Below are 17268 nucleotides of genomic sequence, written 5' to 3' on the forward strand. Positions count from 1 at the left end.
TTATATCAGTAGTATTATTAAATAATTATTTTAAATAAATTATTAATAATATTATAAATTAATAGAAACAAAAAGTTGAATTGAAAACCTTCTACTATTATGCGTAGAGTGGAAATGGAAGACAATGATAGCTAGCTGGCATCCATATAGAAGATCAGAAGAATACGTTGACTCGTGTAATATTATATTATATTATATCAGTCAGTCTTATAAAATCAATTATTACGGAATTTTTTTCAATGATTATCGCAGCCGTAGGTCCTTTTATGTGCGGCATTCTTTTCAGTTTCAAACATGCATAACCTTATCAATGTCTTGCCTCTTTACATAAATTAAAAAAAATGTCTTGCCTAAAAACAAAACGTTATCAATGTCTCTTACCATGCATAAGTGCTTAGTATTATCTAAATTTATAATTATCACATTCTTAAAAAAAAAATATTTTTAGTATATATGTTTGCACGTTAAGGTCTTGAATATTCTAAAAATGTTGTAAAGAACTTTTTTGTGGGCTATAGGAGATGATTCTCTTAAAATTTCTTGGGTTAGTGTGGTAAAGGATTTGGTATATTATATTTAACTTGATCTTTTTAGCTAAACAGAGGTGATGATCTTTTGTTGATTGTGACGTGTTAGTTTTCACTATTTTCCTATAAGTATGACAATATTATAGAATGTTTGCCCATAGATGTTACGACATGGACATCATCTAGCTCAGTTTAGTGGAGGAATATATACTTTATAGAAATTGCTAATTAATCGAGTGTCACCACTTAACCTGTTTTTAGAAAGGTCGGAAATGAGAAACAAGAGTTCATTTTTGGCATGATATTTGGGATCATGTAACAATGTTATATATCCTTAAACATTCTTTCTCTCGATCGCCTTTATCAAGTCTCTATAATAAGGATGCATGTGTAGCTAAAATTGGTGGATGGATTGATAATATTTGGTGTTGGTTATGGAGGTGAAGGATAGGTCCTTTATGTGTGGGAAGATGGCTATTGCCGGGTCGGGTAAATGTCTTGAGCTTTGTTACTTTGTGTAGAGGCTTGCCCGATCAATGCATATAGAAGGTCAATTCATGTGCGATTTTTACAATTTAATCAATGTATACTTTTTTACATTCTCATTTGTTGTTAGGGAATTCACATTCTTCCCATTCTGTTACTTTACAAAAATTAGGAAGAGTTATATATACATGATATATCCCTCTCAAAGTATTCGTTTTATCTTGGCGAATTATTCTGGATAAGTTACAAACTTAAGTTAAAATATTTGTGTAAAACAGGATTTATATTTTAAGTGCAGGATATAACTAGTATGATTTGCTTTTATTTTGAGCAATATGTCATCACTTATTTCTATCTTGACTGGTGAAAAAACAAATTTTAAAAGCATGCAGTCTATTCACATATGGCTTGGTTAGAATTTTGTCTAATGATATTTTTGTTCATTAATTATGTCCAGTTTAACTCTAATTCAATACAGAAAATAGTGTTTTGTTTGTCATCTCATTTAGTATATTATACTATGGTTTACTTGGATTGTGCGTAACAATTTCATGTTTTAGGGTATTCCTTTTTACTCCAAAGGTAAACCGTAACGGCTAAATGGTGGACATGGTTTAAAATCAAGATAAACAGTACATAATCTTCTTTTCTAATTGGTCAATTGATCTTGTAGCTTGTTTCTGTTTATCTCTTAATCGACTTTGTAATATTTACCTTTGTATATGTGTTAGAGTAAGAGAACCCATTGTACTCTGCTTCTTATAATATTTTTGTTTATAAAATACAAAAAAAAAATAGCTTATTGATTTGGACTCGACAAACAGCTTAAAAACATTGTTGCCAATTCAAATTTGGAATGTATAAACCGTATCTATCGCTGGCATCATATGCAGAATTAGTGTATTCATCTTAGGCAAATTCATCATATGCAGTAATAAATTAATAATATCATTTCCATTATATCACTTTTAAAAAGTTAATTTGCAATAAGATGTATATATGATTTAAGCTACTGGCAATAAAATTTAATAAGCCCACACGACATTATTCATTAGTGGAAGTATTTCCATTAATTAATCGTATATAATTCACTGACATCAACTGAAATGTATAACTAATATATAATTTATATAATCTCCCATATATTTTTTTATAAGCCAAATTTTATTAATAATCCCATAAATTTTGGGTTTTCAAAATAATTTTTATTGTGCTGGTGTTTCAAATTTTGTTTCGTACAAAAATAATTATCATTGATATTTTTTTGAAAAAAAAAATAGTTATCAATGATAATAAATATAAAGTAATTGATGCAGATTTAAATGAATATATACCAGAGATTTAAAATGTGACACTAGGAGAAATATATCATTTGTTCATTTTATTTATTTTGCATTTACCAAGGAAAACCTTACATGAGGATCCTGATAAACATTGAAAGAACATGCATCGTTATTAGAAAGGAAATACACTTATTCATATATAGTTTTTATGCATTAATGTTAGACTTAGAGGAGCATTAAGCTTGTTTAGGCTTGTTGGAATTGAACTTTGAGGGGAACATCAGTGAGAGCAAGACGCTTGTTCCCTTTCTCATCCACAAACAACCCAACATTCTTGCACAAATGCTTTGGACATTTCACCACGCTGGGACAATAGACCAATTTGTAAGCACCATCGTACTTCTCAATCTTGAACCAGTTGTGGATGGTTTCCAAGCTAGGGTTTCCCACAACACCACCAGTGGTCACAAACCATTGTCTCTTTGAGAAATCAAAATCATCAAGTTTCCAAACCGTGGAATATTGGCGGGGACAACTAGTGCGAGCAGAGAACTTGATGTTCAAATCAGTTGAGACACGAATGACCCCTTTCTTAGGATTAACTGGTGAGAATGTCACTGGCAAGCCATGGTATCCATTCACAACCACAACATCAAGAGGACAATAAGGTTTTCCAACACTGGCTAGGCCAAGGCCTCTAGTGGTTCTAATTTTGGTGTAGGGAAGAGATGGGACAATATAGTAATTGGTTCCAACTCGGAGCTTCTTGCCTAATGTGTCAACCACTTGCTCGGGTGAGGCTTCAGCTCCTCCTAGCAGTGGTTGTGAACTCAAGGCTAAGACAAGGGCAAATGCTAGCAGCATTGTGCTCTTCATTGTTTTGTATGCTTTTGGTTAATTAGTTTGTGTTTGAATATTGGTATGTGATGGATGAAGCTGATATATAGTTGAAGAGCATCAATTTATAGAGATAGAAAGTAGGGTTCTTATCTGTGGGTAGTACCACAGAATATGGATACACAATTAAGGTCGACGATTTGAACAATACAGTTGGCCATTAACTCAATGTAATTGCAATTCCAATAAAGAACTCACCTTCCCAAATCCCTAGGTGTTCATTTCTCATCTTTATTTCTTGAAGATATTGTATCTTCTTTTTCAGACCATTGTATTAATGCTATATTGTTTTTAAGTGTATTACTCTTTCTATTATATATTATGAGTCATTTTTAACTAGTTTACAAAGATTTAACTAATTTACTCTTAAATTTATAATAAAAGCTGTGAACTATTCAAAATTTTAAGTATATTTCGAGACTTAATGTTTACAGAAGCCGCAGCCGGTGGTGCAGTCTATTATTTAAATCTCCTAAGATCAATGGTCCATAGGCGGTAGGCCTTCAACTCGTGACCAAATTGGCTTAATTTGTGCGTGAAGAACAGCTTGTGTTTAATTACATTCCTGTATATGCTGAATTCTTTAGTATGTAAATGGTTTTTAAATAAAATGTCTAATTACACGATTGATCAGTAAGATCCAATTGTATGTTCGTCAGTTTAATAAAGGAATAATGGCACCTATGGGCTGAAGTATAATACTATAAACATTCTTTGCATGTGAATTGAGTAGAAGGATTCATTCTTTTCTGTTCGTATGCGTGTGATCAAACAGTGGCGTTCGTAGCCAGACTAATATTATATGCTAAATATACAGAGGACAAAGTTTTCTATTTATTTATGCTCACTAATATATTTATTTGGCTATCAATAATTAATAAATAAATAAATGTTGATAATTTAATGAAATAAAAAAACTGAAATTCATTTTTAAAAACAGGCCTTGTAAAGTTATAATTGCAATGAGTACGTGTCTACTGTCTAGCCTATGCTTGGAAAAATTAACAAATAAATAAGTTAGTTGAAATTTAAAAATTAATTAAAAACTGAAGGCTAATAAACTAACTGGTTGAATTAGAATAAGTATGTAACAGAATAAATTAGTTGATAAGTGCAAAATGAAATAAATAAATGTAACACATGCAAGGAATTAAAATAAAATAGTAAAGATAAAAGATTAAAAAAAGTTAAGAATTTATAAGCTCAAAACACTAAATAAAGGCATAGTTTAGTAAGTTAAAATCACTCTTTAAAGAAATTTAATTTGATTGATTAAGTAAAATATGTGAATATTATAAATCCAAAAACACTAACTTTTAAGAGATAGCTTGTATACCGGATAAACTCATTTGACCATTGTAGAAATGCTTGATAGACACGGCCAGAAAAAAAAATTGGAAACTTCACATGAGAAAAGAAATTAATGTAAGCCGTACAATATTTGAATCCTAATTATACGCATACTTCAGAGGGGAAGACACTGTTTGTACCTCAGCCCATTGGTGCCATTATTCCTTTATTAAGTTGTACTTCAGAGGGGAAGACACTGTTTGTGCCTCAGCCCATTGGTGCCATGCATTATTCCTTTATTAAGTTGACCAACAATAAGATATTCTTCAAAATCTATTTACATACTCAGGAATATATATTAATTCAGCTTATACAGGGATGCGAATTAATCGGGCTCCTGCTAGTTCACGCACAAAAGACAATTTGATCAGTGGAAGACCTATAATATAAGGACCATTGATCTTAATTACGGGTTTTAAATAATGAAGAATTGTTGAAACGTCCGTCCCATTTCAAGATGCATAGGCAAATGGAAGAAAGAGATAAAAAAAAGTTGCAGTAAATTAAAAGAGATAAAGTTACGGTTGTGATAAATAATAAAAATAAAATAAGAAAAAAATTATATAAAAGTATGAGAATTGAGAAAAAAATTATTAATAATAGATTTATACCATTGACTGTGAATTTTTTTAATGTGACATGGTAACAAATTTTCTAGAAGAAATAGTCCTACACAAATTAGGTAAGATCATTATAAGCGATAAAATAATTACTATTAATTTGTGTAAAACATTTGATTTCTCGAAATACTATAAAATTATGGAGGTGCTTGACTAGAGACCTTTGCCTCTAGGGTTAATTAGGTGGTTAGCCGATGACCTTGGCATAAGAGAAAGTGTTTGAGAGATCTTTTGTCATCCCAAGTTTTCTTATTTATGTTAGTGCATGTTGGGTTTTTTTGGACTTTCTTCCTATGTGGAGTAAATACTCAAATGAGAAGACATATTTTGTCTCACTTATTTAAATGGAGAAGGGTCAGATTAGGAGAAAGAGACTCATTTGTGAAAAAAAAACAGTTACAAAATATTAAGAGAGAAAGGAGAGGGAAAATCATTGTGATTTTCGCACACCCACCAGAGAGTATTTTTCAAATTGCAACTACGGATTCGTTTACCTGTAGATCGAGCAGATTTTTGGACAATAGCTTTTACACACATAATACTATAAATTTTCCGGTTGGATAGTGATAAGGATATTTGGAGAGGGAGATAAGTGTTTCGCATTTTCTGCTCTATATTTTGGGGTTTCATCTTCTTGTCTCTCTATTGTAAGCATTGGTACTCTGTTTTGATGTGGCTGTTTGTAGCATGTTTCAATGCACTTGTTGGAGACTTTCTTGTACTTTTATTGATTATAGTGGAGTTATTACTTTGGTTTGGACGACCCGTGATTTGTACTCTTGCATTGAGGTGTTTTTCACATTAAACAAATTATGTCTCTTATGTGCTCTTGATTTCTATTTTGCACTCTATATTTTATTGGTGCTTCTCACATGTTCTTGCAAGTTTCGGAAAATTTATTTTTGCTGCCTATTGCTCTGTTATTGAGTTTGTTATTGTGTGGACCTGTTTTTCCCATCAAAGTGGTATTAGAGCTCTTTGGTTAAGGGGTTGTTTTTTTACTTGCTTGAACGATGGAGGCACATATGAAGATGGTATCCTTGAGTGGAGTAAACTATCACTTTTGGAAGGGCAAGATGAAGAACTTGCTATTTGTGAAGAATATGCATCTTCCGGTCTTTGGTACACAAAAACCAGATTTTATGTTTGGTGAAGAGTGGGGTTTTTGACATTAACGTGTACGTGGTTTTATTAGACACTTTGTAGATGAACCCATTTATAATCTTATTTCTCATGAGACACATGCGGGAACTATGTGGCAAACTCTTGAGTCCTTGTATACTTCTAAATTAGGGAGCAACAAATTGTACCTGTTGAAGAACCTTGTTGAATTGAAGTACAAGGACGAAACTCTATTTATTAAGCACTTGAGTGAATTTCAAGGACGTTGTGATCAATTGCCAGCTGCAGGTATCAACTTTGATGATGATGTGTTGGGATTATTCCTATTAATAACTCTACCTGATTTATGGGAGATATTCTAGGTTTCCATGATTAGTGTTGTCCCCAATGGTATTGTTCCTTTGCAAATGGTAGAGACTAGTGCTCTTAGTGAAGAGGTGAGAAGGAAGGCGCAAGGTACTTCTTCTCAGTCAAAGGTGCTTGTTACTGAAAATAGAGGGAGAATCCAAAAGAAGATGATGAAGGATGATAGAGACGAGAGCAGCAAGAAGTCTAGGTCTCAGTACAAGAATGTTGAGTGTCATTATTATCACATAATAGGTCATATCGAGAGGAATTGTTTTCTATGGAAGAAAGAGAATAAAGACAAGAAGGGTAAGCAAAAAGAGAAGGATCATGATGATGACTGTGTGACTATTGCTACTAATGATGATCTTGTTATTCTCCATGACCCTAATTTGCTTAATCTTGTATCTGATGAGAGCATGTGGATATTGATAGTGGTGCTACATTGCATGTTACATCCAGAAAGGATTTTTTCACATCTTACACTCCAGGTGATTTTGGAGTCTTAAAGATGGGTAATGATGGCGTGTCCAAGGTGATCGGTGTTGGTGATGTTTGTTTGCAAATCAACATGGGAATGCAGTTGCTACTTAGAAGAGTGAAACATGCTCCAGATGTCCACTTTAATTTGATCTCTGAGCAGGTACTTCATGATATTGGTTATGATAACTACTTTGGTTTTGGAAAGTGGAAACTCACCAAGGGTGTAACTTGGTTGTGGCCAAGGGGGAGAAAATTTCAAAGTTGTATTGGACGAAAGCTTTGGTTGCCAGAGATAGTGAGTACTATGGATATGGAGGCATCTTTGTGGCACCAAAGGCTTAGTCATATCAATGAGAAAGGGTTGAATTGTTTAGCCAAGAAGGATATGCTTCCAGGATTGAAGAATGCAAATTTAGAGAAATGTTTTCATTGCATGGTTGGTAAGCAAACCAGAGTATCCTTCAAGAAGCATCCTCCCTCCAAAAAATCTGAGTTGCTTGAATTGGTGCATTCAGATGTTTGTGGCCCTTTGAAGGTGAAATCCTTTAGTGGTGCACTTTATTTTGTTACCTTCATTGATGATTGTTCCAAGAAACTTTGGGTTTATGCTTTGAAGATAAAAGACCAAGTTCTTGAGAAGTTCAAGAAGTTTTAGTCTTAGTCGAGAGGCAGACATGCAAGAAGCTAAAACACATTCGTATTGACAATGGTGGTGAGTATTGTGGACCATTTGATGTCTATTGCAAGCAGCATGGCATTTCTCATGAGAAAACTCCTCATAAAACTCCTCAACTGAATGGTTTGGTGGAGAGGATGAACAGGGCATTGATTGAGAAAGTGAGATGTATGCTTTCTGAAGCAAAGCTACGTAAGCACTTCTGGGATGAGGCACTTTACACGACGGTGCATGTTATCAACCTTAGTCCCACTATTGCTTTAAATAGTGAGGTGCCAAACAAAATTTGGTTTGGCTAGAATGTGAAGTATGATCACTTAAGAGTTTTTGGCTGCAAGGATTTTGTGCATGTTCCAAAGGATGAGAAATCCAAGTTGGATGCAAAGTCAAGGCAATGTATCTTCATTGGTTATGGTGAGAATGAATTTGGTTACAGGTTCTATGATCCTGTAGAGAAGAAGCTTGTTAGAAGTCGCGATGTAAAATTCACGGAAGACCAAACCTTGAAGACATTTATAAGTGGAGAAGTCTACACCCAAGGAAGACAATGATGTGACTAATTTTGAACAAGTTCAGCCACCTATTCAGAATCTGAATATTGATGTTTATAGTGATGTTGGTGTCCAGCAACCTAGAGATGAGGTAGATGTTCCTGTTAATGATGATGAAGAGGAGCATGACATGTCACAAGATGAAAATCTTGGTGATGCTACCGAACCACCTCAAGTTCAACTCAGGAGGTCCAACAGGGAGAGACAACCTTATAAAAGGTATTCTACTAATGAGTATGTGATCCTAACAGATGATGGAGAACCTAAGTGCTTTAGAGAGGCCATGGAAAGTGAAGAAAAAAGAAAGTGGTTGGATGCAATGAAGTTTGAAGCTTGTTGTGAGATCGCCGGTTTGACACTCACCTCCACATAGTTATGAGGGGGGAGATTTGTTGGATTTTTTTTGGCTTCCTTCCTGTGTGGAGTAAAGGCCCAAATGAGAAGGTCCGATCCATTTTGTCTCACTTATTTAAGTGGAGAGGGATTAGATTAGGAGAGAGAGAGAGAGACTTATTTGTGAGGAAAAAACATTTACAAAACATTGAGAGAGAAAGGAAAGGGAAAATCATTGTGATTTTTGTACACCCACCGGAGAGCGTGTTTCAAACTGCAATTGCGGATTCGTTCACCGTTGGATCGGGCTGATTTTTGGATAGCAGGATCTACACGTGATAATTCAAATTGTTTGGTTGGATTGTCAAAACGATATTTATTGGAGAGGGAGATAAGTGTTTCGCATTCTCTGCTCTACATTTTGGGGTTTCATCTTCTTGTCTCTCTATTGTAAGCATTTGTACTTTATTTTGATTTGGTTGTTTGTAGCATGTTTCACTATGTGCACTTATTGGAAACTCTCTTATACCTTTATTGATTATAGTGGAGTTATTACTTTGGTCTAAACGATCAATGATTTTTACCCTTGCATTGAGGTGTTTTCCACGTTAAACAAATTGTGTCTCTTATGTGTTCTTGATTTTTATTTTGCGCTCTATATTTTATTGGTGCTCCTCAAAAGTTCTTGCAAATTTCAAAGAATTTATTTTCACTATCTATTGCTTTGTTATTGAGTTTGTTATTATGTTAATATATTTTCTCCATCAGTACATTAGGTCGAGGTCTACTCATATAGTGGGAGGTGACAACGAGGTATTCGACCATTGAGTACAAATATTTAGCAACCATAAAGCTTAAAATAAACTAAATACTAAACACAAATAGAAATTTATCAAAACAAATATGTCTAAAATCAAATAATGGAGATTTAATAATTACTTTCTATGTTTCAAATTATATTATGTTTAAGATTTTGATACATGTATTAAGGAATACAATTAATTTGTTGAATTTTAAAAAAAAATATATTAAGCAACTTTCTTATATAGTCTTTATTTCTTTAACTAATGACTAATTTACTCCTTTTACACATTAATCCAACTAAGTACTCCCTCCATTCTCTTTTATAAAAAAAAAAAACTCAATTTTTTTGTTCTCAAATATAAAAAAAAATTAATTATTTTTGTCTTATTTGTTGAAATTATGTTTAAAATATTTTCATTTAATAGGAGAATTGTGCTTAATATTAATTTTTAATGAAAGGTAGTTTAAGAAAAAAAAATTGTTAATGAAAAATGACATAATTTAATGAAGTAAACTAATGTTTTCATAATTAACGTGTGAAATCCCTTTCTTTCTAAAAAAAATAGAAAAAAATTAATACAACATTAATTTTATAAAACGACATTTATTTTAAAATAATTTTTTTTCTACGTGGTATAATTTGGAAATTGAGTAAATAAATATCATGTGGGTCATTAATTAAACGTGATGAGAAGGCAAACGCGTGCAACGCAACCAAAGTTGACTTCTTTACAAAATCCATTCAAAAGCTGCGAAACATCTTCCCATGTGTGTGTGTTTGTGTGTTTTACATCAGAAAATAAGAAATCAAAAACATTAATTACACTCTAACGTGTGAGCAAATGCTTATTGGATCTGAAAGCATAACACTATGGAAGTCCACGTTCAAAATTGGATGCAATTGGCGGATATCGGACCCATGCATTTTTCTTAAAACCAGTCGGTGCAATAATTTCTTTCACGTAAAGTATGCTTAATTTTGATGGACCACTGTACAGATTTTAAATTGATCACAAATTTGTAGCATTTTCTAATATTATAAGAAATTAAATTACAAACAAAGACGGACACCATGAAGTAAAGTTTGTATAACAGCAAATAACTTATTCCTCTATTGCAGGCTACTTTGTAACCATGAAGTAAAGTCAGGATTACGGGTAACTCTATTGAATCTGAGTTACCAATTCTTTTCATTTTTGAGGTAGAGTTAACTATTATGAAAAGCTTCTTTTCATGTATATCGTTAAGATAATAATTTAAAACTTCAATAAAATATATAACTATATATCTGTTATGCATCTGCATCAAATTAGTTCAGCATAACATGTTTAAGATGGTCCTAGTTGCCTAGATCTCCTCTAGAACCAAGGGAACAAATCTGAAATCCAATATGCCACTGAATTAGATCGAGTATGCAGCACTGGGTAATTTCTAAATAATCATATTAATCTCATTATAATATTCGTTATCTATGAACTAGTTAACTATTAGGCAATTTAATAACCTCATAACACTGTTAATCACATTCATAATGATTAAACATTACGTTCATTTGCTATTAACAACTTGTGAACAAAAACTGTGACTCTATTTGACACGATTTGAAAATGACTTTTGACGCTGATTGCTGTTCTGCAGTTTGAAAATATAACTCTAGTTAAGACATTTTAAACCAAAAAAAATTGATTACCAATATTTCCGTCTGACCCGATTTCAAAATGACTTTTGGACACTGATTACAGTTCTATACTTTTAAAATATAGCTCCAATTAAAACAGTAATGTGTGAAATTAAGAATACACATGTACAAACGAAAAGAATTTTGTCGACAATTATTTCCTCTGGCATGATATGAAAATGACATTTGGTTTTGGACACTAGTTGTATAGTTCCATCACGATGAACATGTGTAAAAATGTTAGCCCATTACTAAGAGATAAGGATGTGGGAAAAGACATTGCACACTGATATATCATATATGTCTTCCATGAACCCGTGTCCTCACTACAATCATAGAGGTAATTTTATTAATATAAAGATTTTAAGTATGACCCACAACCCACTCTCCTGTGTCATCATCCTCTCCCAAAAAATATTATCCTAATGCATGTTACTTCAATTTTATCGACACCTCAATATTTATTTTCAATTTTTACGAATAAAAAAAATTATTTTCTCATTTAAGCCCTATAAATAGAGGCTAGTATTTCCTTATTTATGTACAGAAATTAACAACCATATCTATTCTTACAAGTTACATCCATTGAGAAACATGAAGGTCTCCCCCTTAGCATTTTCAATCCTTTTTTTGTCCTTCACCATAGAACTCTTCATTGGCATTGCTTCAGCAGCACAAGAACCAGTGCTTGACACCTCAGGCCAGAAGCTGAGAACAGGTGTCAAGTACTACATTCTACCAGTCTTCAGAGGCAGAGGTGGAGGCCTAACAGTTTCAAGCAGTGGCAACAACACATGCCCCCTCTTTGTGGTGCAAGAGAAGCTTGAAGTCTCAAAGGGCACCCCAGTTACCTTCACACCCTACAATGCCGAAAGTGGTGTCATTCTAACCTCAACCGATCTCAACATCAAGTCCTATGTGAAAAGCACCACTTGTGATAAACCTCCAGTGTGGAAGCTCCTCAAGGTGCTAACTGGGGTGTGGTTTTTGAGCACTGGTGGTGTTGAAGGCAATCCAGGGGTTAACACTGTTGTCAATTGGTTCAAGATTGAAAAGGCTGAGAAAGACTATGTGCTTTCTTTCTGTCCCTCGTTTGCACAGACTTTGTGCAGGGAACTTGGGTTGTATGTTGGTGATGATGGGAACAAGCATTTGTCTTTGAGTGATAAGGTTCCATCCTTCAGGGTTATCTTCAAGAGGGCTTAATAAGTTCCAACCAAATTAACGATAGAATGAATAAAAGTGCTAGTCAAATTAATCTGACTAGAAGTTTGTTTCTTTTGGGAAGGGCATGATTACATTAATATATAATAATTGTGCTGCACAGCATATGCACTTTTTTGAAGTCTAAGCACTTCCTTTCATTTGGTTCACATTTTGTGAAAGAAAGAGTTTATTTGATCAGTGATCAATAATTAATAACCTTAGTCATCTTGTTGCTTTATCTGTTTCGTGCTCAATTTCTTGCAGTGTTACTATATTGTGTGGTTAACGAAATTAGTGCAGCATTTGAAACCAGCGACCCTGTAAGACTTTAAATTCATGGCAAAAGAAACAACATATTCCTTGGTGTAAGATTTGTAGCCTGTATGTTATCAATCTATTAAAAATTACTTTATATGTGATTTTTAAAATAATTGTTATAAAAATCAATAATTTTCAACTGATGAAAATATATTTCAACTAAATATTCTTTAAATTCAATCAATCAAGAGAGAAATATTATTTTACAGTTCTCGCAAAAAAAATTGCATATTCCAAGCAATTTTTGGTTTAAAATCAAATCGAAGAATGCATTCAAATATGAAAATAAAGTCAACTTTAGCAATCGGTCAAATGGGTAATTGTAACGTAGAGGGAAACAGCCTTAAATTAGCTTTCAGTACTACTATTAATTCCCAGTACGCTAAACAAAAGCTCTTCATAATGTTATATATCCTTTTGGTCAAAACTTTTTTCTCTTTCTCGTACTTTTGTCATCACATCCATAATTACCATTGAATCAAGTTAGTATTCAAGCATTACTTGTCACTCCTATTCGTACTCAATATCAATCCTCTGAATCAAAATCCTAACAGATTTATAGTCACTTTAAGTTTGTCAATCTTAGAAGTTAAAACCAAATTCTGAATCGTTCAGCCTTCAGAACATGGGTTGCTACCTTGGAGACCACCTATAAAAAGCTATTGCCTTGTCCTGTGTTTAAATCAAACCGACAAACCCATCAAGCTTTTCATGCAGAATATACTACAATGCAGAAAGGAGCAATCGGCAAAGTTTGAGTGAAAGATGAGCAAGACATTCGAATTATTGGAAACTAATGAGTAATGGCACCTGAAAGATGAGTAGTACAAACAAAAAACTCCAGGCAGTGTATGAAAGCATTACTTGGCAACACCAAGTGGGAAATCCCTATATTTGCAATATTTGGCATATGTGAAAACGAAATGATACATGATGCATATAAGATTAGCAATTTAGCATGTGCAAAGACGGAAAGCACAAACCCACAAGCAGTGATAACCCGGTTAAAGACAATTTGATTATAGTCAATCTAGTGATGAGAGGTTAAGTAATATGCACAAGATCTTAAGTTTTAACTTTGCTAATGTCATTGTACGTACAAAAAAGATAGATAAATCGATTAATTTAGAAAAACAAAAAATAAAAACAAGCATTAATCAGAAGTGATTTGCGTTTGATCAAATTTTTGTAAAAATATACATACACTGATCTAAACATGCAAATAAATTTAGATAGCATATTTAGATCAAATAGCAGAAATTAAAAAGAATTACGAGCGTACCTTCAGCCATTGCAAATTGAACGGGAAGCGGCGCACACACAAACCTGAAAGACAGTTTTGTTCTTTCAGACCCTTACTCACTCTGAATAGATGGTGTATTTTTTCTGAATAGAGAAGTGGGTTTGGTGATACAAAACTGAGAGCACATCATCCTATTTAGGCATTGGATTCTCACCAACGTTTGCGTTACTCAAGCCGACATTCTCGCTTCCGCTTCGTCCAGCACTGCTCGCGCGGGTCCTTCCCTCTAAGGCGGAACGCTCCCCTACCGATTCTTTTTTACATCCCACAGCTTCAGCAGATCGCTTAGCCCCGTTCATCTTCGGCGCAAGAGCGCTCGATCAGTGAGCTATTACGCACTCTTTCAAGGGTGGCTGCTTCTAGGCAAACCTCCTGGTTGTCTCTGCACCCCTACCTCCTTTATCACTGAGCGGTCATTTAGGGGCCTTAGCTGGTGATCCGGGCTGTTTCCCTCTCGACGATGAAGCTTATCCCCCATCGTCTCACTGGCCGACCTTGACCCTTGTTATTTTGAGGTCATATCTAGTATTGAGATAGGAAGTTATCAGACGTGAGATAGGAAGTTATCAGTACGTGAGATAAGTGAGATAAATGATGGGTACATGATTTGTTACTGAAGGTGGTTGCAAATATATTTGCAAAGATATGGGATGAATGTGGATGGAAAATGGACCAGATTCAAAATAACTAATTTTTTCAAAAATAATAAAATTAATTAATTAAAAGAACGTGGAGGTGAACGTGCGCTTCCAACAATTTTCACCTCAAGATGTACCAAAAGTAACTAAAAATTACTTATGTGATCCACATTTGAGTTATGTGGACATAAATCCAAGCACACTTTAAGTTGTGGGACACATTGTGAATGTGCGAGCTTGATCTCCCACAGTGCACTCCAGCTCTTTCCCATTCTCTTACTCTAAGGCTCTTAACCCCATTCCACCGTACCATAAGCCTACCCTTTTTTTTGGGTACCAAAATCCAAATCTCTTCCATTACATATACAGTGGCAAGACTTGAATTACAAACATATACGCTTCTAGTTCTAAGTTATTCATAAAAAAGTCTTCTATTAAGAATCTAACATAAAAAGTAAAATAAAAAAAATTCAATAGCACTACATGTAGCATTACATGTGCTTGACCTTCATTATTGGCTAGCTGTTGTATTCCGATTTTCTACATTTGGTCCCTATTTGACACGGTTCTAAGCCATTTTGCATTCACCACCTCCCACTATGGACAACACTGATGTCTTTTTCTGTGGCATACAGCTTAGTCACTAGAACTCTAGAAGCTCTTAATCCCCAAGAGATAAGGGATGAAATATTGCAGGACAGGCAACAACCATAAAGTTAGAACATCAGATTGCAAAACATCTCAATATTCACATTACAAAACTTAACCTACAAAAAAAAAAAAAAAAAACTTATGTATATCTCTAAAAATCTAGGAAGCTAACAATAATTTTCCTCTTTCAGAATTGATTGGCCATGGAAATGGCTTTATTGAGATTCTTGAGAGCTTTCTCATACCGCAAAAATCCCACAAACCAAAATTCAGAATCATCCTCAGTCACTATCTCTATGTACTTCTGTTCTGCCTTGTTCACATTCTGGCTTTCATTCACCTCTTTTATTCTCCCTATTGGTATCAAAACCTGCATACATAACAAGAAGCACCTTCACATCAGAAGAATGAAATAAATAAGAAACTACAAAAAGTTAGCTGTTGTAGTTAAAGAGTCTAAGGCACCCTATACTAGAATCTCATACTTCTATTGTGGAACTCAAGTCTCATATCTTAAGAGTGTATTTTGTTTCAAGTCTTACAAAACTATTTCAGCAAAATTGAGTTTGAGAATGAAACATTCTCATGTTTGGTATAAGTAAAAAAAATAACATTCTCAGCCATTATTTATTTCCAAGAATTTATATATATTACACGTGTTTTTTTCTTCTTCTATTCTCATGTACCAGGTATATCATTCCTAGTAATAGTATTTGAAGCTAAGAGACATGGTAGAAGCCTCTGATACCAATTGATAAGAATCTTGGGAGAGTCATACCATAAAAGCTAGCTATATTAGTTGGAAAAAACAAGACCTTATAAACATCATGCTAGAATCACATCCTTCCAATATGAGACTCAAGTCTTGTACCTTATAATTGATTTCTAACATATATTAATTACTTTGAGCTTAAAGTTGGGTTGTACCACATGAATCCTACCTTGTAAGGTGCCCTGACTAACTCTCCTGTCGCAGAAGAGAAGGTTATGGGCCTTTCACTATAAAATGCAACCTTTTCAGTTGAGACAAAGAGAATTCCAGCAATAGGACCAGCTGTGGTATATAAATAACACTGAGAGGCCTTTAACAATTGCTCTTTTTCTTGCATCCCAAAAACACTCTTGAAGATGCTCCCTCTTCCTCCTTCTTGTATAATCCTTGCCCCCAAACTCAACTTACCCTTCAGAATCTCAGACAGATTAGGACCCATTTTTACTGCAGTCATACATACATGTATACAACATGTAGTGAGTTAATCTAATGTTCAATAGAATTGATCACATTTTTCTTATGATGATGCATTATGTTATGTTCTGATCTTTCAACTTTGAAATTACCATGGTCATGAATCCTATGTGTAAAACTTCTGCTTTTTCCTGTGCCCTTGGTGGCAATTTCCTTTTCTGCAATAGCTAGGTATAAGAGAAACCTCTTTAGTTTTGTTACTGGTATAATATTGTGTATTGGTATGATGAAAAGTTTATTCTTACCTGTGTTGGTGTATGTATAGGCATCAACAGAAATGCTTTTGTGTAGTAAATTGTCATCATGCTGTGGAGAAGAAAAGCATCTCCCCGGAGAGGTATCAAAAGACTTCATAATTGCGTGTAATTTCAGAAATTTGATATTCAAAAATGGAATTCTTCAAAATATACTAACAAGGATTGTATTGGCTACAATTCTTGTAAACAGCCGTCCAAGGGAAGCTATGTATTATAATTCTTATAATAAATAAATCAAAATACAATTTGGTGTGCTTAGTAAGACAGAATCTTGTCTGAATTTTCCTAGAACCTGCTTTGTTAGTTTCTGGCTAATCACTAGGTTGAAATTTAAGCCGAATGGGCCAATTGGAATCAAATTTTTTTCCAAGTCAAAGAAAGTTGGTACACTTTTTGGATTTGAATTTGATTGTCTAATTAATGGTTAGTTGACCTAAGCTTGGCCATCATTGACTATTCTAGAATGAACAGTTCTTCCATGCATTAATTTAAAA

At 33.8% G+C, this 17268-nt stretch overlaps 3 protein-coding genes across 4 annotated transcripts; 1 reads left to right on the forward strand and 2 right to left on the reverse strand.

Annotated features, from left to right (window-relative positions):
- Positions 1–2368: 2368 nt before the first annotated feature.
- On the reverse strand, positions 2369–3228 carry LOC114367493 (miraculin-like). The gene has a single exon (XM_028324678.1). It carries the CDS (start codon positions 3170–3172, stop codon positions 2543–2545), a length of 630 nt encoding a protein of 209 aa, XP_028180479.1. The 5' UTR covers positions 3173–3228; the 3' UTR covers positions 2369–2542.
- Positions 3229–11684: 8456 nt separating this feature from the next.
- On the forward strand, positions 11685–12599 carry LOC114368688 (kunitz trypsin inhibitor 2-like). The gene has a single exon (XM_028325916.1). It carries the CDS (start codon positions 11750–11752, stop codon positions 12359–12361), a length of 612 nt encoding a protein of 203 aa, XP_028181717.1. The 5' UTR covers positions 11685–11749; the 3' UTR covers positions 12362–12599.
- A 2476-nt stretch (positions 12600–15075) lies between these two features.
- LOC114368689 (putative GEM-like protein 8) lies at positions 15076–16993 on the reverse strand. 2 transcript variants are annotated; one of them, XM_028325918.1, is made up of 4 exons: positions 16763–16993; positions 16610–16675; positions 16213–16487; positions 15076–15641 (listed from the first exon to the last, which is right to left on the reverse strand). In XM_028325918.1, exons 1-4 carry the CDS (start codon positions 16869–16871, stop codon positions 15459–15461), a joined length of 633 nt encoding a protein of 210 aa, XP_028181719.1. In that variant the 5' UTR covers positions 16872–16993; the 3' UTR covers positions 15076–15458. The 2 variants fall into 2 exon arrangements, with proteins under 2 accessions (XP_028181719.1, XP_028181718.1); XM_028325917.1 differs by having other exon boundaries at positions 16610–16684.
- Positions 16994–17268: the final 275 nt, after the last annotated feature.

This window comes from Glycine soja, chromosome 9, assembly GCF_004193775.1.
Source record: "Glycine soja cultivar W05 chromosome 9, ASM419377v2, whole genome shotgun sequence".
NCBI lineage: Eukaryota > Viridiplantae > Streptophyta > Magnoliopsida > Fabales > Fabaceae > Glycine > Glycine soja.

Coding starts and splice junctions, on each gene's coding strand:
- LOC114367493 (XM_028324678.1), bottom strand. CDS start 3,172: ATGAAGAGCACAATGCTGCTAGCATTTGCCCTTGTCTTAGCCTTGAGT.
- LOC114368688 (XM_028325916.1), top strand. CDS start 11,750: ATGAAGGTCTCCCCCTTAGCATTTTCAATCCTTTTTTTGTCCTTCACC.
- LOC114368689 (XM_028325917.1), bottom strand. CDS start 16,871: ATGAAGTCTTTTGATACCTCTCCGGGGAGATGCTTTTCTTCTCCACAG. Junction 16,488..16,609: donor ACATAGGATTCATGACCATG/GTAATTTCAAAG, acceptor GTATGACTGCAG/TAAAAATGGGTCCTAATCTG. Junction 15,642..16,212: donor TAGTCAGGGCACCTTACAAG/GTAGGATTCATG, acceptor TTATGTATGCAG/GTTTTGATACCAATAGGGAG.